Source organism: Cornus florida, unplaced genomic scaffold (assembly GCF_030987335.1).
Source record: "Cornus florida cultivar Cherokee Brave unplaced genomic scaffold, ASM3098733v1 CherokeeBrave_3.0.0_Hap2_Chr05, whole genome shotgun sequence".
In the NCBI taxonomy this organism is placed as follows: domain Eukaryota; kingdom Viridiplantae; phylum Streptophyta; class Magnoliopsida; order Cornales; family Cornaceae; genus Cornus; species Cornus florida.
In genome coordinates this window covers 96,521,213-96,542,657 of record NW_026775575.1, presented here as the reverse complement: position 1 = coordinate 96,542,657, position 21,445 = coordinate 96,521,213, and the positions used below count along the sequence as shown (strand labels likewise).

The following is a 21,445-nucleotide window of genomic DNA, read 5'->3' as shown; positions in this document are numbered from 1 at the left end:
CCAGAATGCTTTTTCATTTCTTGGGTTGAGCCCGAGCACAAGCATAGTGTAGACCCACACCTAGTTTCTACTCTCATCAGTCATAAAGAATCTCATTGAATCTTTTCCAGTCTATAAGGAAAACTCATCCTAAAGAGAGAGAGGTAGTAAGTAGGAGGGTTGTAAATCGAGCTGATAATCAAGCGAATGTGAGCCCAATACTAAAGCTCATTATACTCGACGACTTCCAATGGCAATATCGCCTTATGTACAGATAAACATTTATTTACTGAATTAGAAATTTGGCAATTAGGGATTAAAGGAGCACTGAAAAGAAAGCCTTTTATTTTATTTATTTATTTATTTATTTTTATGTATAATACAATCCATTATTAATAACAAAGAAAAGAAAAATAAAATAGAAGAGCCAACATGACAGGTGGCCGTTGAGGTTTTGTATGGAATGTGGCTCCCGTTAGTGATTGGTTGTCCTAAGCAAACTTGGATGCATCAATAAAGGCCATTACCTTGTGCTGGTCCCACCTACATGAGGTGTCAGAAAGGGAAGACTGTAGATAGGCCTAATGTTTGGCTTTATTTCGAAGAAAGTTATAGTTTTTTAGGCTTGAATCCACATCCACAGCTTGTCCACCAAGATTTTATATTGCACCCAAGAATTACTGTCAATTACCTACTTGACATGCGTCAATGCATCTGCAATACTCAAATGGCTTCTAAGGGAACATGTTTTTGTTGGAAATTCAACAGTTGAGGTTTATGTGAGTTTTCCTTCTTTACCAAACTTTTAATTGTCTTGTGTTTTGCACTCACATTTATTTTGGTTTTTGTTGAAACTTCTATTAATTTTGCAACATTAGCATTTTAAGGATGTTTACTTCATTATGATTGATACATGATGTTGACTCTTGAAGAAAATGGATTTTATGTTTCACGTCCTTTCCTTGATCTTTTAACAATTTCCTATGATATTATGAAACCTCTTCGAGTTCTCCTAAATCTGACCACTAGCTTCCCAGAAGAATGAGTCAAGCCCCAAAAGCATGCCTAGTATTTGTAGAAAAGAGGATTCACAATGACAGTAAGCACAGTTCATTTGTGTTGATCAATCGAGTTTTGCCCATTGCAACAAAAATGAAGCTCCGTTGCACAAACATGCTTTAAAGCTCAATAACAAATGCTTTTCTAACTGGATATTAAGCCCATTGAGGTATGCACCAATGATATTGCTTGCCTAAGCTTAAGCGAACCAGCTTTTAGATAGGGCCTTCATTGACCTCCAGAAGAACAAAGTCCTTGGAGTCGAAATTCATAACCAAGCACTGAGTCACCAGCAGCGATTGTAAAGCCCAGTTTTATGTCTAAATTCCGGACTATTTTGCTATCACAAGATTCAAGTTTGTAATCCTGCAAATTTTTAGTCTACCTAAATGCTTTAATGTGTTCCTCTCATTCCATGACCCACCCAAACCCTCTCATCTCAACTTGAAAAGTTTTCATTTTCCTAGAACTGACTGAAAATTCTTCTTAACATCCTTCTTGCAACATCTTTCATTCTTAAAAAATTAAATCAGCAAAATTTAAACATCTTTCAACCTCAAAATTTGTTTGCCTATTGAACACTTTCAGCCCCTTAAAGTGCTTGGTTCCTAAAGCCATTTTTTTTTTTTTTCTTTCCTGACATTTGCAAGAATCCTAACTCCTAATTTTAAGGATTTCATGCAAGGCTTTGGACTCAATTTGGGTTAGAGAATTTATAAAGGGATATCACCATCTTCGGTGTGGTCAGGAACTTTTGGTAAAAAAATTGATGTTAATTTGTCTTGTAGGAAAACTACTAAATTCTTGGCAAATGCTAGTGGAGGTCGCTTGAAAGCTTTAGTCAGCTTTACACTTGCTAGAAAAGTTACCACTGTTGCGTGGTCCTCGCATCAAATTGACCATGAAGGCAACAAATTCTTTTCCTGGACAACTCATCAGAAGAGGGAAGCGGTGTTGGAATAACTGAACTTTTTTTATTAACCAAATTTTCATAACGAAAGATAAAAATAAAAAGGAAAAGAGAAACAGTTGATTAACCAAAAATTCCGACAGATCAGATGGTCAAGTCAAAAAATTGCCATGGTCATTGGGCATTGGTGAATTGCTCAGCCATGATGTTAGTTCCACGCGAAATTATTATACTGGGTGGAAGTAGCTTTGTTGAATAATGAGCAGCACAAATGCAGGATTCTATTTTAATATAATATTGATGAGAGTAAAATTTTTTGTGATGAGTAAAATTCTGTTATTTTCTGTAGAATGTAAGACCTAGGAAGTACTCCCTTGTCCGACATTTTTCTTATATAACGCTCTCTTGTTTTTTGAGGACTCATGTGCCTTTAATTAAGAATGGAATATAAAAAGCTTAGAAACCAAAGCTCATCTTTATGACCATTGAGTCACCCTACTTTATGTAATATTCCTGCTCTCATTATTATTCACAGCGTCTTTTTTAATTTTGAGTTGCTGCTTTTTCACATAAAATCACTTCTGTTAATTTTTTTTTTTTTTTGTATTTTGATAAGGGGTTCATATAAATGAAGCTTTTGACTCTCTTTGTATTGATTATGTTGCAGGTTTTGGGAAGGGTACTTCGATTATCTAATGGATCGCTCTTCAAGCAAGTAAGATTTTTGTCAAATAAAAGTCTTAGTTAAGCTTCCACCAAATTCTATATAATTGCTTCTACATCATGGTATTCTAAATTTCTCTCCTTCTTCTTGGTGCCTACTTTTTTCTTTTTTCTTTTTTTGAAGCTGTGCATACGTTTTTGTTTTGCTGTTTCGAGGGTATGATTTTACTGAATTTGCGTTTTATGTGAGCAAGTAGTTTGTAGCTGTTTATGGAATTCATTTGCCTTCTGGCCTAAGTTTCTAACGGAACCCCATTGGTGTATTGGCCGTGCAGCGTTATGTTATACAGGATGCTGGTTGTTGTTCTTTGCTTGTTTCTTAGTAAGGTTGCAACTCATTTTAGGTTCTGTTGGGCTTCGAAGCAGGACTAAGCCAAGCTTTGGTTTGATTAATAACCTGAAATGTGATTAGAGAATTTAGCGTTGTTTCCTAAAACCCACCAAACACTGAATTTCGAACCGAACTAAACCCACTTTGCTCTTGGGGTTAGGAAGGTTAAGTGACCCAATGAAAACTCCTATTCATTGGTGCATGGGATTCAGATGGAAATTTTGCTTCAAATTTTGTTATCTGTATCTGTATTAAGTTTCAACAAAATTCAGCAATTATATAATAAGAGTGAAGGTCAACCAAATTAGGATAGTATGACCAACGGGCCAGTGGCCTAGCGGTATCAGCCTCTTACTTCCCAAAGGGAGGTCCGGGGTTCGAGTCTCAGAAGAGATGTGTGTGTGAATACCAACTAGGGAAAAAATAAAAAATAATAAAAAATAAAATAAAAATAAAAATAAAAATAAAAATTAGGTTAGTATGAATATGTTACTTTTTCCAGATGAAAATGTCACAAAATTGATTAGTATTTTTTTATTCAACTAGAATCAAATGACAAATTTTGTATTGGAGTTGCTTCTTTGGTTGGAGTACAAGGTATCAATTTAAAGTGAACCTGGTGTAGTAAATTTGTTGTTTCCTCCTGCACTGATTTTCTTGATTTCTCCAGCGAGCGAATGTTTCCATCAAATTTAGTTGTCAATGATTAGGCTGATCAGTTTGATCCTGGTTTGGAGCCTCAGTTGGGACTTGCAAGGGACCTTACTTGGCTTTGCAGTACTAAAGTCCAAATGTGCCTATGCAGACTTGTTCAATTTTTTATTTTATTTTATTATTTTTTTATCGATAAAAAAAGATTTGTTGGAAACTGAAAAACTTGATAAAAAGTGGAAAGTGTGTCCTATTAATGAGGATATATATATATATATATATATATATATATATATATATATATATGTAAGCTATGTGCTTCTCATTGGATGGTTTTATGCCATTTAAAATGATGCAATTGAATTCAGGAGTAATCCTACCAGACATTTAAAAGACTTTTCCCCGAAACCGTACAAGTACTGAGGTTCCCCGATGAGAATTGTAGAAATTGCTTTATTCGTTGTAGAATAGAAATATCTTTTTCTTTTCTTTTCTTTTTTCCTTTTCTTCTCCTCTCTCTCTCTCTCTCTCTCTCTCTCTTTTGGTTGTTGTTGTTATATAGCAAGTTCAATCAATTGTTAAACAGAGCTATAAAACTCACTAGACTTTATTGCCAAGAGCAAAAGCTCAGTTTTAAAGATTTTCCTGCAGTTGCTTGCAGCTGACTTTCACACCACCAAAACACAGATCAGTTGCCTCCTCTTATCGAATTTTTGGACTCTTTCAGAGTTTTTTCTTCTCATGCAAATTCCCTACCTTTTCATGTGAAGCACAAAGCTGAATTTGTGTTTCCATGTAGGCAATCATCCAGACTTCTTGCTAAAGAACCGTTCTAAAATTTCAATCAATATAGTACTTAAAATGATGTCACTGTTATGTCAAGAAAGTAACAAGTCTCTTTGAGAAAAGCATACCATTACTCTCATGTTTGCATATGATTGTTGTTATTTCAGGTCAGCCAATTATGCGACATTAGTATCAGCACAGCTAATCATAGTTGCAATACACATGGTAGTCTCCATTTTCCTCTTCTTCCTTTCCCCTACCCCCGAACACACACACATAATTTTTGTTGTCCTCTACTGTAAAGTTCTGAACATCTTGTTTATGTTGTCAAGGCTGGGTTAGGACTTCCTGACAATAATGCTTGGTATATGATTGAAACAATTGCGGAGAAGAACAATATTGGATACAAGCAAATTGTAAGTTAATTTATATTTATATATTTTTTTTTTCCCACATGTTTGTATGCTTGCAGTGGCTGGCATGTTTTTATGTGAGAAGTTATATAATTTTTAATTTCCTGGGTATGAAGTTATTTAAGTTATACATATATATTTGTGGTGAAGTTCTAGTATTTGTGTTTTTCCATCAATTGGTGATATCTTGTTCCTGTGATTAATACTCATAGTTATGAATACATAACCTAAGCGGAGGATTTGCTTTTTCCTTATTGGGAGGATGGGGGTTGAATTTCAGCCACCCCCTGAACTACTAATTTTCAGTTAACCTTGTGATTATCATCTATTAGAAGAAGGCATGAACAGCTATTACTATGCTGATTGTTCTCTCAATTGACTAGTTGCACCATCTCTTCATTTGGTCTCTCTCCCATGGGAAGAGTTAAGTTTGAATCCTGATTTATGATGGATGCTTTCTTAGCAACTTAGGGAACTGGATATTGATGGTATTTCAGAAATTGTAATGAAGAAGTTGCCCCTTGTTTTCTATAGACTGGCAGATACTGTTTAGCTGTCAAGGCTGAGATTAAGGGAAGCCAGGGAGTTGGGGTTGTTTAGATTTTGTGGAGGTATCTACCCAAGAATTCCCTAGTTAACCTTAGACGCTCCGCTTGAGCTCTGCTGCCAGTCAACAAATCCGCTCCTTATTTGAATCGCTCTTCCTTTCGTGCTTTGATCTCCATGACTAATCATGTCTGACTGTTTGTTTGTTGTGTTATTTGGTGTTGATGTATTAAGCTCCACAAGTTGATGATCACTCTAAAAAGTAACTCACCATATGTGCCTAGATTCTTTCTATAAAAATCTCTCATATTGTATGTAAAACTATATAGTGCAAGAGCATTCCCTAGACTAAATATAATCCCATATCTATAGCCAGTACAAGAGTCTTATGTGAAATAGAAAAATAAAACCAATTAAAATTCTTTCCTTCCTGGTCATTTGAAGTAAATTTCACTAAATCAATTGATTTTCCCGGAAGATTTGATTGATTGACCTCTTGATCAAAGCTCTCTGGTGTGATTTTGGTATCAATTGAAGCTCACTGTTTTTCTAGAAAAAGCTGTTCAAATATATTCACTTGATCTGGAGACAATTTCATGTACTCAAAACATCTATTTAATGACTCAAAGTATCTATGCATTGTGCCATAAGAATGCATGATTATGATGAGGGATGGATGACTTGAAGAGGCATATTTGGAAGTGGTTCGGCGTGTAAATTGATTTGAAAAAATCAAGCTATTTGATCAAACTTGAGTAGAGGTTAATTTTTTAGTGACAATTCAGAAAAATGCTTTATCTGTAAGAACTGGGAGAAAATATATAGCGGACAATTTCTGTGACAAATAGTTCATTGTCTTCTTAAGGACATTCTCCCTTTTGTTGGATAGATAGAATGTATGCTATTAAGTGCTAGTTGTTTGCATATTCCCTAAGATTATGGAGTCGTTAAATAGGTTCTATAAATTATTATTTGGGCTCAATGTCCTCTGTAACTTTTTTGTTATATGTTTCTTTTTTGAAATTCTTTTTTCTTTTGCCTTATTCTCTTGATTAGATTACATTGTAAAATAATAAGATTTTTGTTTACTCATGAAAGTTCCTGCTAATCTGTTTTTCCTCTAATTTGTTTCAGATAAAAATCAGGGGAGGCCTGTCACATAACCAGCAACGGTGTATTGATTACTGGGGCACCTATGCCTTAAAGGCCCAGTCATTGTCATCCTATGGACTGCCCTCCCCACATTCACAAGATGCCAGTGATGACAGTCAGCAACCTGCTGAGGCTTCTGGTGTGGGTAGGAGCTGGGTCCAGAGCATGTTTACTAGGGATACGTCATTAAGAGCAAACTCTTTTAGTCGTGTTCGTAAATGGACTTCTGACAGTGGTACTTTAGCTATATTTTTTAGGCACTGAATTCCCTTGCATTCATATATTCTATATTCATGTAACTATTTCATTACACAATTCATTTTCTTGAGTACAGCTGCAAATGAGAATGGGACTCCACGCAAGCATGACCTACCTACTGCTGGGCAAAAGAAAATACAAACCAGTGTTCGCATTCTTAGGGGTCATAGTGGTGCTGTGAGTGCTTTACATTGTGTAACAAGAAGAGAGGTGTGGGATCTGGTGGGTGACCGTGAAGATGCAGGTTTCTTTATCAGTGGAAGCACTGACTGCTCGGTAGGCTAGCATAGTTGATTGTTCATTGAATCATTGTATTTTAAATTCCCATTATGGTTCCGGGAGGCACAGTTGTCTGTGCTGTCATGACAATCATGCCTAAGTTTATATGAAGTATCATATAGCCTTAATCAAAAAGAAAACCTGCTTGGACTATTTGAAGCATATAACAAAAAGCACTGAATTTCATTCAGTTAGGTTGTGATTGGGATTTCTAATCCTCTGTACATGAACTTCTTAGAATGAGTGTTATTGTGTTCTGTGGCACAGGTTGTAAAGTAAAATGTTTTTACTTTTTGTCATAATCATACAGGTTAAGATCTGGGATCCTAGTCTTCGTGGTTCTGAACTTAGGGCAACTTTGAAAGGACATACAGGGTATTCCTATGCCAATTTATTTTTTATTTTCCTTTTCTTTGTATTCATAATTTATCAAAATTATTCTACTTCATTCTCTTCTCAATATTTGTTCCTTTTTGTGCTTTTTTTTTTTTTTTTTCTTTTCAATTCACATATGTTCTAACTTCCCTCGTTCCTGCCATTTCTTCCAATGCAGAACTGTCAGAGCAATAAGTTCTGATCGAGGGAAGGTGGTATCAGGATCTGACGATCAATCTGTGATAGTATGGGATAAGCAAACAACTCAACTTCTAGAAGAGCTGAAGGGCCATGACGCCCAGGTTTTTATCAAATCCGAAGTTTGCTTAGAATGCATACAATATTCTAAACCAGAATGTCCACTGAAAAGGTTACTGAAAAACAAAAGGACAAAATTCCTTGCATGTTAAAATTAAAGAAGCCTAACCTACAAACATCAGCAGACAAGCATTGTTTGAGGTCATCCTTAAGTACAAATATTTCCCATATTTCCTTCAGAAATGTGCACCAAAACCAACGTGGCAGCCTCAAATATGGTTCCAACCAACAAATGTAAACCAAGAGCATATGCTGGTTGCATTTGTGGCTTAAAAGCTCGATATCTCTGCCATTATGTTGACCAATTTCACCTCTTGAAGTTTGACTTACAACTTCAAGTTAATCCACATTTTGTTCTCCTATTTTATATTTGGAACTGACAAGTGGCCCTCACATTTCTTCAAGATAATGCCATAAATATATGGGGAATGTTCATAGCAGAGAATGTGTTGGCACTCTTGTGGTTGACTTTAATGAAAAGCTATATGGCTTTGATGTTCCCAAAGCATATTTTGCATTTAAACACCTTAATATTCTCATTCTAGATCTGTCCTAAGGACTGCTCTCGGTTGTTGTTGGATACATTAGATATACCTGTACACCATAACTATTGCATATAATCTACTAGACATGTGCAATCATTTAAGATATACCTGTTAGATTCATTAGATATTCCTCTCTTAAATATGACTCTTTTGGTACGTCTCATGCTTTGAATTGCCTAAGCAGGGCAAGCATTTAGTGATTGGTAAATACTGTTTCGATGGATGACTGTAATGGTGATTTATTCCCTCCATTCATCTTGTAGGTTAGCTGTGTGCGGATGCTGTCTGGTGAACGTGTTCTCACTTCTGCGCATGATGGAACTGTAAAGATGTGGGATGTAAGAACTGATACATGTGTTGCAACTGTTGGCCGTTGCTCAAGTTCTGTTCTTTGCATGGAATATGATGACTCAACTGGAATTTTGGCTGCAGCTGGCAGAGATGCGTAAGTAATTATTATTATTTTTTAACTGCAGTTATAGTGATGAACTTATGAATTGAAATTTTAATCATATAGTGGCCGCTGTAAGTTACAAAGTTTCGATATATGTCTGTAACATCTTAATTAAAAAATCCTTACATTGTAAATGCTAAAATTTGAAGGGTTGCAAACATTTGGGACATCCGTGCAGGCAAGCAGATGCACAAGCTTTTAGGGCATACGAAATGGATCCGGTGAGCTAATACAGCACAGAAATTGTTTCTAGTTCCTTCTTATCTCTCATACTGATAAGATTTATATATCAATGTGCAGGTCAATTAGAATGGTTGGGGACACTTTAATTTCTGGTAGTGATGATTGGACAGCACGAGTGTGGTCTATTTCTCGAGGAACATGTGATGCTGTTCTAGCTTGCCATGCTGGTCCTATTCTGTCTGTGGAATACTCGATATCAGACAAAGGAATAATAACAGGTTGGCACCTTATTTCTGTCTTTTCTTTTTTATTTTTCTTGAAGTTGCATTGATGATTTACTCGTGCATTTTAGAAAAAAAAGTTTTTTTTTCATAGTTCCGTCACAAATGGCGAAGTAAATTTTTTTTTTTTCTCAAACATGATTGCCATCTTTTCAGGTTCAACCGATGGACTGCTCCGATTTTGGGAAAATGAGGATGGTAAGAGCACAACTAAAATCTGTCAATTCAGTTGAAAACTCCTATGCTGTAGCAATTGTTAAGTTGGATACTTGTTGAGAGGATACATAACATACATGATGTTTCTGATGGCTTTTTGGACACATCAACCATCACATATGTCTTTTCTGCTTGATACTGTGCATAAGAATGTATTCAAGACACTGACTCACCATTAATCTGTGAATTCTTAGTTTGTTTGATAATTTACTATGAACTGGTGCTTAAAATCATGGTAAAGTCGTATCTTATGACTAATGGTTTTTTAGAAAAATATAAAAAACCACTTGCCATATAACCCCAAATCTATCTTTGACCTTCATGCCTTCTCGCCACTGCACTGTCACCATCTCAGGCAGCCATGCTCTCCGGTCCGCCACACAACATATTTATATATTCATACCATCTCCTATCTTCGCTGTTTGTCTTACAGTCTTACTTTTTTCTTATTTGTCATGTCAGTATATCCAATTCTTATGTCCCATTGCTGTGTCTGTGTTGCATGGTTTTCCAGCTTTTTAGTCTATTTTGCCACATCTAGAATGAGCATTTAGCCCAGACTATTTCATTAAACTAGGACTAGACTGTAGAGGTTAGTGGTTTCCAAGTATTCCGTTCTCTGCCAGAAAGTAGATCCCTTCTGTAGCAGCTTTAGGGATGCAACATCATCCGAAGGTGAACAGTGCATGCTGTTTATGCATGAATATGGCCTTCCAATTTAACTCATCAATCATTGGCATTGTATGACCTACTCAAAACAAATATGTGACTGCTTATGGATTCAATTCGTTATATTGGGAGTTGGGACTGTAAAGTCGTCTCTCATTGGAGAATGGTAAATTATACGTGCATCGTACTGCAACATCATTCGAAGGTGAACAGTGCATGCTGTTTATGCATGAATATGGCCTTCCAATTTAAGTCATCAATCATTGGCATTGTATGACCTACTCAAAACAAATATGTGACTTCTTATGGATTCAATTCGTTATATTGGGAGTTGGGACTGTAAAGTCGTCTCTCATTGGAGAATGGTAAATTATACATGCTTCCAACTTTGTCCATCACCTGCAACAATATATTCTGCTTTTAATCGTACTGGATTCATGGAATACACATGGAACTAAAAATATTTTATTTCTCATGTATGCAGGAAGTATAAGATGTGTCAAGAATGTTACTATTCATAATGCTTCTATATTGTCTATAAATGCTGGCGAACATTGGTTGGGGATCGGAGCAGCTGATAATTCAATGTCCCTCTTCCATCGGCCTCAAGAGAGACTTGGTAGTTTCTCTAGCACTGGATCGAAGTTAGCAGGATGGCAACTCTATCGAACACCACAGAGAACAGTTGCAGTGGTATTTATTCTTTTCTTTCTGCTATAGATATTTCTTAGAATATTCACAAAGTCACATGTTCCAAAATTGTTGTACCTTCTCTAATCTGTATTTTGCCTTATTATTTCTATTCTCATCCTGTATGGAAATTTACCCATATAAGTTTAATTTTACCTCTCTCGTAGTGTGAATGCGCGTATGTGTGCGTGTGTATGTGTGTGGTTATGGTAGCAGCAGGTGCGGGTAAATAATGCATGACCTCTGCTGTCTGAAACATACTACTCAAATTTATGAAATTGTTCTTATTTATTTGTTTGTTTATTTTGTTATTAAGATTGTGTTGCATAAATAAAAGATGATTTTGCACACTAGAGAAAAGGAGCACGTCCCTGGAAACCTTCTTCTCTGTAAATATTGGATACCCGGCTGCTAAATAAATAGTATTTCTTGGCTTCCATAAATCAATGGGCCTTTTTTTTTTTTTTTTTTTTTTTTTTTTGTGGTGAATTCTTTATCTGTGTTGACAATGGTCTTTTATTTCTATGGTTTCAGGTAAGATGTGTGGCATCAGACCTTGAAAGGAAAAGGATTTGCAGTGGTGGTCGTAATGGGCTGCTTAGATTGTGGGATGCCACTATCAACATTTAAGTTTCTTTTGTACTTTATGTACATCTCATACTCTAATTTTGTATCGAATCTCAAGCTATTACTTTTTTCACTGCTATGGAAGCGTATATGTTGTGTAATGCCGTTTGCTTGGTTTTCTTTGTTTTACTAATCCTGTGCCAATTATTGTAATCTTGTCGATTCTATGTTAAAAAATAATAATAATAATAATAATCAGGCGACACCCTAATTGTTAATACAGTTTTTATTCTCCTTGTAGGGTTCTTTGGTTGCTAAGAAAACAGGACAAATAAATAATTATTACTATTTTAAATTAATAAGAGCTAGAAATATTGTTATTCTGAATCGATCCAGTTTAAAGATGCCTTTTTTATTTTCCTTTTCCCTTTTTCTCTTCTTTTCTTTTTCCTTTTTTCAGTTTACTATATATGCACTTTAGTAGGTACAATAATTTGGTTGGTAAGTACAGAGGCATATAAAAAAATAAAAACGAGGGATTTCTTTGGACTATTATTTGGTAAAAGAAGTGTTGATATTTTTAATTTTGATTTATGGAGGACGTAACTTAAAACACGTTCATCTCGTTTAAATGGAAATGATTATGAAAGTCGTAGCTAATGTATGTAGGATAATAGTTGCCTACTTATAAACTGACACCTAATATGTAATTACAAAATAGGGAAAATAATAAATAAGGGAAATAATTTTTGTTTTCCCTTATTTGTAATTGGACCACATTATTTGTTCTTCTAATAAGCACTTCGTTTTACTGTTCAATCAGTTGGCAAGGGGTTGATTCTACCCAAAAGTTGTCTGAAAGGTCAACCCAAGTAGAGTAGGTTAACAAATTATTTTGTAATTGAGGCTCACCATCTATGCTTCATATTTTTCCTACCCCGCCTCGGAGTGTCTATGCTCCATCAAAGGTGTAGATTGAACCACGAAGTGGGACTCACTTATAGTAATATAATAGTTCAATCTTATCATGTGATAATGTAATCTATCGTTTATTAAAAGCATGGTAAAATAAATATGAAACAAAAACCAGTACCATATATATTATTTTCCGAGTTCCATTCTTGTCATATTTTTGTATACAAATTAAGTGAATCTTTATTTTTTCTGACAAATAAAAATAAGACATCATAGCTTGAACTTGGGAAAGCAAATTAATACAAACGAGCAATAACAACAACATTTAAAGGGACACGGCACGACACGACTGTTGAGACGTTTGCTCAACCCATCATCATTGTTTGGTTCGTTGGAGGCACCATGCCAACTTCTTGCTTCTGATGCCCGGCCAAGTTTCCCTGCCATCCTGCAAATTAATATATATATATATATATATATATAGTGTTTTAGTGTTTGTATGTATATATTATCACCAAAACAAACCAATACATAGGCAATATATATATAAATGTTAAAACAAAATCAATCATATATATATATATATATATTGTATAAAAAAACATTTAATTACCTATAGAAGGATTCAATCCCCTGCGCTGGAGCTCTCTGTACTCTTGACAAAGAGCACACCACTCGCAGAAGAAGTGAGTAACCCAGTCCGGTCCCGGAGATTCAACAAGTCCATAACGACTTCTTAGCTTTGTCCGATAAGTGCATGACATTATGCATGGCAACCCAATGAAGGCTGCAATTAAACCATACAGCAATCCGCTCGTTCCACATGCTGTAAAATTGATATGCCAACAAATTAATATATATACATATATTGATTAATTATAACTTCAATCTTCGATCTTCATCCATGATATATTTTACTTACATGTGTGCCCATTGTCCACGATTTCTGCTATCTGCCCAAATGTCACGCATGGAAAGAATGCCGTTGCAATAGCTGAAACATGATTCAGAAGCTTGCGTCACACACCTATTAAATATTAATTGTCTAATACTCATATTGTGTGTGAGTGTGTGAGAGAGAGAGCTATGAAATAATTACCATTATTGGGGTCATCCATGCAATCAAATAAGCCTGTACTCCAACCCATGTCACCAGGAGCCGGTGTTGCGTAGGGAATTGGAGATTGTCCAACTGTGGGTTGTTGGTACTGTACTGGAGTACCCATGCTAGTTCCATTCATTTGAAGAGTCTGTTTAATAGGAGAAGGCTGCATTGTCGGAAACCCGGGATGTCCACACATCTGTGGCGGCGGCTGAGACTGTTGATAACCTGCACTACTTTGTGGAGGAGGGAATGCTACTGGCTGAAGTTGAGGTTGAGGAGGATAAGCCTGTGGATTGGCCTGTGGAGGATAGGTTCTTGGCGGTGTCCATACTGGTGGACTTTGTGTTGCATTTGGTGGTGGACCTTGTGGCGGGAACGGCACAGCCTGGGCCGGTACATATGTAGGGTTAGGTTGTGGTTGTGGTGGTGGCTGGAATTGTTTCTGGGGCTCATTTTCCGATGGATTTGATGAATTGTCCTGTTTTTCTTGGCTGTAGTAAGGCTCATAAGGCTGTGGTGGTGGTGGTGGTGGAGTTTCTGGTTCATAAGGTGGTGGTGGTTGTGGATATTCTTGATCAGGCTGAGTTTGGTCATTGTAGTAAACAGGAGTGGGATCTTCTTGGGTACGTCCCATTTTAGCTCTGCTATCTCTCTTTGCTTATGGAGATGGAGATAGAGAGAGAGAGAGAGAGAGAGAGAGGTGGTATGGAGCTTATGGGCTAAGTAGACGAGGACTTATAAATGCCCTTAATCAACGGAATGAGAGACATACTCTCACACTTTCTTTGAATTCACGGTACCGCATTCCCATTAAAAAAAACAATTTATGCTATAGGGGTCGATTACTTCAGCGGATGGTTTTTGCATTCACATAACATAATGCATACCCTAAAAGTACTAACTGTGAATCCCTCACAAAATGTGTCATTATATATATATTTTTTTTCCTGATATTGATCTTTAAATTTGGGTCATGTTTGGACGACTAATAAAACTTAGATCACTAAATTGGTGATATTATGTGTTTTGATACTATAATTGAGAAATTTTAAAAGCAATATAATTTCAATTTATACCCAAAATATTCTCTTAAAAAAAAATTTGTTATTTTGATATTGATCAAAAATATCTGTTTAAATATCATTTTTCTTCTTAAAATAGATTTCTCAAACTCATTAATGGTGAAGGGTTCAAAAGAATAAAAGCCCTTTCACCTACTTACATCATCTTAAAAATAAAATAAAAATAAAAATAAAAAAAGCTAAATAATATTGCCGTTTAAACATATGAATGATCAAGTCAACCAGCCGTACGACATACTCCGTGAAAGAAAATTGGAGACGGAGTGGAGGATCATGATGCTAAACATTAAAAAATGAAAAGTGGAATAATTTTACTACGTAATTCACAAGTTGGACATAAAATAAAAAGATTGTGTGAACCTCGTAAAACAGCTGTAATTGGTTAGAAGCAGTGAGAGAGAGTGCAATTGTTTGACTTAGTTTGAGTTGACTTTATGTAAATTGGTAGTGACAGATAATGATGAAAATGAGATGATGATAGTGGAATTTGAGAGGGAGTTGACGTTGACGGAGTCAAGTCTTTCAGATAACGGCTGGCACCGCTCCGCACTTAGGGTCGAACCATGTGCGCATAACCTTTCAGGATACAACACCATGTGTACTCAATTGAAGCCTTAATTTCGAATCAATTAAATTAAAATAAGTCAAAAATAATAATATGAAAAGTACACGTAAATAGTGTCGCGGTCAAATATATATATATTGGAAATCTCATTGAAATTCTGGCGAGAAAAGCACCGGAGGTTGCCGGAGGTGGCAAAAGAAATTGCCTGGAAAAGAGTTCAACGTTTGAAGCATACCCTCGTTAAAATAAATTCTTTTATTATATCATATATGTTTCAATTCAATCAAAACTTATTTTGAAGTTTCTTTTGTAATATCTTTTTAAACTCTTATGACTTTATATATTATTAGTGCAAACATGTACATATTGGTATGGATTCACGTACAACGTTAAATATCTTATTTAAGAATAATTATAAAATAACATTGTCTAACAGTTAAATTCTCATACAAGTGCGTGAGTTTGCTGTCAAGGTTAAAAAAAATAATAATAAAGTGAGAATTCAAATTTTAATAAAGATAAAGTGAATATATATATATATATATATATATATATATATATATATATAAAAATATGAGTTTCTTGGCCCCCTTACAAATTGAGAAGAGTGTCATGCTTAAAAATTTGGCATCTCGCACTACATATCTAATGCACCATACATGAACTAATTAAGCAGAATTTAAGTTCTATTGTTCTCTTTGTGCAACCGATCGAGCTTGGTAAGAAAACCAATCAAATAATACCATTTTCGTAATATATACATTGTATAAGATACTTCTTCAGTATGTTAATATATCTTTCCATCTTTTATAAATAGTAGTCACAAAAATTAGAATGACCAGGAAGATTATGCCGCACGTGGGAGTTTTAAATTTTGAGTGTGACATAAGAAGAGTCTCGTGATAAGAGTTATGAGGTCTCTTAACTTTATGTACAACTAGAGGTTGGATTCTTAATTAAGGAATAAAAATCGTTTCCATTCGCATCTCACTGGAACTGGTCTGGGCCCTTGGCTGATGTGGCAAAGGAGGTAAATTGAGTAGTCACTGTAATTTTGCTTATACAATTTCTGTACATACTTCTACCCTTTCTGTACGCCCATTATGTAGTCTTTCCCTTTCTGTATTTCATTTTCAAGTTAAAATTCGCCCCAAAACCAAAATTAAGGTTGCCCCCAAAACTGATCTGATATATATGTACAAGTATATGCCTCTGCTCTGCTCTATAAATCAAAAACACAGATATATGCCTCTGCTCTGTAAACCAAAAACTCTCTGTTTAGACACATAAAGATGAAGATACGGAATAGGAAAAGGTGTTGATGTAGTAGTAGCAGCAGCATAGGGAAAAGAAGAGGGAAAAGAGGGTGTTTGGTCAGCAGAGGAAAGAAATGGGTGTTGGCGTTCTGGACTTCTGATCTTCTTGAGAGGCCTATTTGACATGGAAGCTTCATAAAAAAACCGGCTTCGATTGTCGGCCAATATGAACACCCATGCCTTGCTGTTTTTCCAATTCCATTTGATTCATGGTCTCAGATTCTTTAATAGACTTCTTTGATTTTCCCCTGTTCCAATCGTCAGCCATACCTCGTCGCCCGTTCTCTTTCTAAACTGAGGCCCTGATATTTCTATATAAAGGGGATACAGAATTTGAGAAGGATCACCAAAATAACCAACACTAAAATTCAAATTTAACAAAAACCCGAAGTGAGAAAATTTCATAAACCAGATTGAAATTTAACCGGAGAATAAAAAACAAGACCGATTTTTTCAGAATCCGGGTTTGATTTTAATAGCAATTTTGATCGAACCAAGACAAATGAGAATATAAAAAAGTTTTGAACTTGAAGTAACCCATCCCAAATCTCTTCAAAGAGAGTGAGCTGCTTTGACGAAGAGCATAAGAGAGAGCACCAAATGGGTAATTCGGGCCGTTTTGTGGTTTTTGAGAGAATCTGAAAATGGAGAAAACAGAAAGCAAAAGAATAGCAATTGCAGGCGATTTGTTTTAGAGGCCAAAAAAAGATTTAGAGGGAGGGAGGGAGAGAGAGAGAGAGCACTTTTGTTCTAGAGAGAGAAAGTATAAAGGAATTTTTAACTTAGTCATTAAATTTTGAATTTTCGAACTGAAGACAAAGACGAAGATGAGACTATAGGAGTTGAAAGGAAGAAGAACAATGGAAGAAGGTTCACAGGAGCAGATTGTAAATTATGTATTCTGATTTTGTATAATATATAAGTGTATGGTGTATTAGTATAAGTGTATAAGGTATTCGTACATGTGGTAAATGAAAATAGTACATTAGTAATTTTTTTGTATAAATGCTGACTGGGTGCTGACTGGACGATGATGTGGCAAATGGGCTGAGGTCGTTTCACCTCAGCCCTTGGATCTGCTCCAGTGAGAGGTGCATTAGAGCAGATTTGGATCCGTAATTCAGGGGAAAAAAAATCATCTCCATTCGCATCTCACTGGAAAGTGTCCAGTGGTGGGCCTTCGGCTGATGTGGCAAAGGTGGTAAAATGGGTAGGTACTGTAATTTTTCTTATACCATTTATGTACTCTGTAGCTTCTACCCTGTATTTGATTTTCAATTTCAAATTCCCCCCAAATCAAAATTTAGGTTGCCCCCAAAACTGATACTGATGTATATATACAGATTCTGAAATTCTCTTCTCTTCTCAAAGAAAGGAAAACCAAGAAAGAAAGCAGCCCACCACCTCTCCCCACCTCGCCGAGGACGAACGAGAGAACAAACAGCCTGTCGGTCTAGCGGCGTTCTCTTCCCCCCTCTCTATCTTCCTCTTTTCTTTCTCTATATTTTTATAGATATGTGTGTGTGTGTGTGTGTGTGTTTCTCTCTCTATATCTAATTCTGTATCGACGATTCCCTCATTTCCCGGTTGTTTAGCTTTTTGTTCGTGCTCGAACTCAATCTCATAGACTTCACAACGGATAAGGACACAAGTTTCTATCAATATTTCGCCCAATATAGCTCCAGATCTAAGCCAGTCCGATTTTGTTGTCAATTTCTCTTCTTTTTTATTATTATTATTATTTTTTTTTGTCTGAGTCCTAATTGATATTATTGTTTATGGGTTTTAGAGATTGTTCTTCATCATCAGAAGATGAACTTTTCTTCACCGGAAAAAGTTATTCCAAAACAGGGCCATCAGGTCTTCCCCCCCCCCCCCCCTATCTTCCTCTTTTCTCTCTCTCTCTCTCTCTCTCTCTCTCTCTCTTTATATATATATATATATATATATATATATATATATATATATATATGTTTCTCTCTCTATATCTAATTATGTATCGACGATTCCCTCATTTCCCGGTTGTTTAGCTTTTTGTTCGTGCTCGAACTCAATCTCGTAGACTTCGCAACGGATAAAGACACAAGTTTCTATCAATATTTTGCCCAATATAGCTCCAGATCTAAGCCAGTCCGATTTTGTTGTCAATTTCTCATTTTTTTTTTTTTGTTGTATGAGTCCTGATTGATACTATTGTTTATGGGTTTTTAAGATTGTTCTTCATCATCAGAAAATGAACTTTTCTTCACCGGAAAAAAGTTCTTCCAAAACAAGGCCATCAGTTGATGTCTGCTCAGAGCATTCAGATTGCCCAATACACAACTCCATAGTCGTCGTCGGCGTCGTCCCAGACAACTGTTTCTTCCATGTATCAATCGCTGAAATTAACACCCAAAAAAGAAAATTTAAAACTCATCACGAATATATATATAGAGAGAAATTAATCTAGAAAGATAATGTGTACCTTGAGTGACGAACTCTAAACACAGAGGAAGCTCACTTCGGAAGACCTGAATCTTCCGACGTTCCTCTTCTAAGGCTTCAATATAATCACGAAACCTCTGCATTTTCTCTGTATAATTGTTGTCCATGGTTGATTAACTTCGATTATATAAATTAAGAGATTAAATTGAGAAAAATTGTCTCAGCATAGATAGATCCGGAGATGGGAAAAGGGGCTGGAGAAGTGGAGAAGCATAAAGGGATCTATGTAGAATCAGGAAATGAATCTTTGATGGGTTTCTTAGAGACAGAAAGTGTATTTTTGTGTTAGAGATATATAGATAGAGAAAGTATATATGCTTGTATATAAAAGGTAGTGGGTTGAATATTCGAGGATGTGATTCCTCATTCGTCTCTAAAACCTAGCCATTAAATTTTTAAATTTCGATCTTGAGACGAAGACGAAAAGGAGACTACAGGAGTTAGAAGGAAGAAGAACAGTGGAAGAAGGTTTAGACGACGCGACAAAAACTAAGAGCAAAGGAGAGAGATTAGAGTCTGAAGGTAATTTTTAACAAAAAAATTTTAAATGTAATTGTAAATTATGTATCCTGATTTCGTATAATGTATAAATGTATGGTGTATTAGTATAAGTGTATGGGGTATTCTTATATGTGGTAAATGAAAATAGTACATCAGTAACTTTTTTATGTAAATGCTGACTGGACGATGATGTGGCAAATAGGCTGAGGTGGTTTCACCTCAGCCCTTGGATCTGCACTGGATCTGCTCCAGTGGGAAGTGCACTGGAGCAGATTCGGATCCAATTCAGGGCCATTATTGGGAAACAAAGTTCTTGTTCATCGTTACCAACCATTTGAATTGACAAAGAACATATCAGAGATGGTTACTTAGAGCACACATCCTGTGCAGAACACCTCAATATGCGAACCCATGTTGTAGAAGAATGCAAAAGTTTCTGCAATAATTTAATTTGTTCCCTTTACCATATTTTCAGGAAGGAAAAAAAAAATTTGAATAGAATATTAATTTAGGAGGTAGAATGAGAATCAAGGGTTGCAGAGAACTCTTATTTTAAAAATTATGAATCTGTTTGTTTTTTTTTTTTTTGAAAGGTAAAATTAAATTAGATTAAAATAAGGAGATATACAATTAGCCTGAGGAAGGGTATGGTAATATTACAAGACCCGGCCCAATAAAAGTCAGCCCAGCCAAATAAGCAACTAACCCCAAAGAATAACCACTTCCAAAGAAGAAGAACACTTGACTGGAACCAGTTTACAATTCGGTGATCAACAGAGACTGCAGCAAGGTGACAATTTCACCCTTCATCGTTTAATCTGGCGGTTTCGGAGGTGGCCGGAGAATGGAAGATGGAATTTCCCATTCATGGAGGATACGTTTGTTAATCAAAGAGTCTAATGGTGGATCAGTCATGATTTTAAATTTGATTGTCTCAATGATTTGGCGGAGAAGAGAGTTTGACGAAATCTTCTTTTTCTTGAAGATTCGTCGGTTCCTTTCAGCCTAGATGTTGTAGACTAGTGATGATAATGTTAGTCTGGATTTGGATCCTCTGAAGTCAAATAAATTGTTCCTCCAATGATGAGAAGCCCAAGATACCAGTGCATTCCAATTAGATGGTAAAATATGAAAGCCATATCTTAATTGAATGAAGATCCAGATAGGTGCATGAAAGGAACATTGGAAGAAATAGTGGTTGTGAGATTCTGGTAAAGATGAGCAGAGTGGGCAAAGGTTGGGTGAATTAAGAAAGGATGTGCATCTTCTATCAAGGGTTGATAATCTAGATTAGATAGTCTGCCAAAGGATGAAGGAATGTTTGGGAATCATAGGTTTGGACCAAATCAGCTTTTGCCATGGTACAAAGGGAATATGTTGTGATATGAATTTGAGTGTTTGGGCAATAGAGAACTTCCCAGAGGGTGATGGGATCCAAACGATTTTATCAACATTGTTAGGTTTTGGGGATGGAAGTGTGTTTGGTAGGAGGAATTGAGGGATAAGGTTAGTGATTTCTATGGGGAATGACCATAATTGTCCAACAATAAAAGATTGAACCATTATATTGGTATCAAATGTGGATTGGGCTAGCTGCTGGCTTGAAACCATGAGGTAAAGACGGCCAAAAGAAGACTAGCTGTCATACCAGAAATTGGTGATCATTCCATTGCCAATTTCAAATCTGACAAGAGGTCTAATGGCTGGTCTGAGCTGGAGCAATTTCCTCCAAGTCCATGAACATTGGCTAGTGATTTGGACCTCCCATATGCTCCTATTTTTCAGCAAGTAGGTGTTAACCCATATGACCCAAAGCATACCATCCCTTTGCTTAATTGATAATGTTCCACAAATACTTTATGATTGCAATCCTGTTCCATGGCCTAAAAGAATGAATCCCTAAACCCCCAACTCTGATTGGTCAGCAAACTGAACGCCACTAAATCTTTGTTCCATGTTTCTTGAGCTCTGGACCTGTCCAAAGAAAAGCTTTGAAGATGCAAGTCAGTTCATTGATAACAGACACTGGAAGGATAAATTTGGAACTCCAATAACTTTGTGTGCTATGAAGAATGGATTTTAGATGTCGGAG

The 21,445-nt window shown here is 36.0% G+C and overlaps 2 protein-coding genes across 2 annotated transcripts in view; one reads left to right on the top strand and one right to left on the bottom strand.

The window, feature by feature from the left end:
- LOC132307794 (DENN domain and WD repeat-containing protein SCD1) overlaps positions 1-11,667 on the top strand; it is a 40,626-nt gene extending 28,959 nt beyond the window's left edge. Inside the window, exons 19-31 of the mRNA XM_059805659.1 lie at positions 2,616-2,663; positions 4,607-4,664; positions 4,772-4,855; positions 6,533-6,785; positions 6,885-7,084; positions 7,398-7,462; positions 7,641-7,764; positions 8,589-8,770; positions 8,929-9,000; positions 9,080-9,240; positions 9,400-9,441; positions 10,613-10,821; positions 11,353-11,667. Coding sequence (XP_059661642.1) covers positions 2,616-2,663; positions 4,607-4,664; positions 4,772-4,855; positions 6,533-6,785; positions 6,885-7,084; positions 7,398-7,462; positions 7,641-7,764; positions 8,589-8,770; positions 8,929-9,000; positions 9,080-9,240; positions 9,400-9,441; positions 10,613-10,821; positions 11,353-11,448 — 1,594 coding nt within the window. The 3' untranslated portion in view covers positions 11,449-11,667. The remainder of the gene's footprint in view (positions 1-2,615; positions 2,664-4,606; positions 4,665-4,771; positions 4,856-6,532; positions 6,786-6,884; positions 7,085-7,397; positions 7,463-7,640; positions 7,765-8,588; positions 8,771-8,928; positions 9,001-9,079; positions 9,241-9,399; positions 9,442-10,612; positions 10,822-11,352) is intronic.
- Positions 11,668-12,460: 793 nt separating this feature from the next.
- On the bottom strand, positions 12,461-14,219 carry LOC132310374 (protein PLANT CADMIUM RESISTANCE 4-like). The gene is made up of 4 exons (XM_059808553.1): positions 13,400-14,219; positions 13,223-13,294; positions 12,914-13,126; positions 12,461-12,748 (listed from the first exon to the last, which is right to left on the bottom strand). The coding sequence occupies exons 1-4, from the start codon at positions 14,037-14,039 to the stop codon at positions 12,666-12,668; spliced, it is 1,008 nt and encodes a 335-aa protein (XP_059664536.1). The 5' UTR covers positions 14,040-14,219; the 3' UTR covers positions 12,461-12,665.
- Positions 14,220-21,445: the final 7,226 nt, after the last annotated feature.

Coding starts and splice junctions, on each gene's coding strand:
- LOC132310374 (XM_059808553.1), bottom strand. CDS start 14,039: ATGGGACGTACCCAAGAAGATCCCACTCCTGTTTACTACAATGACCAA. Junction 13,127..13,222: donor CGTGGACAATGGGCACACAT/GTAAGTAAAATA, acceptor TCAATTTTACAG/CATGTGGAACGAGCGGATTG. Junction 12,749..12,913: donor GGGATTGAATCCTTCTATAG/GTAATTAAATGT, acceptor ATTAATTTGCAG/GATGGCAGGGAAACTTGGCC.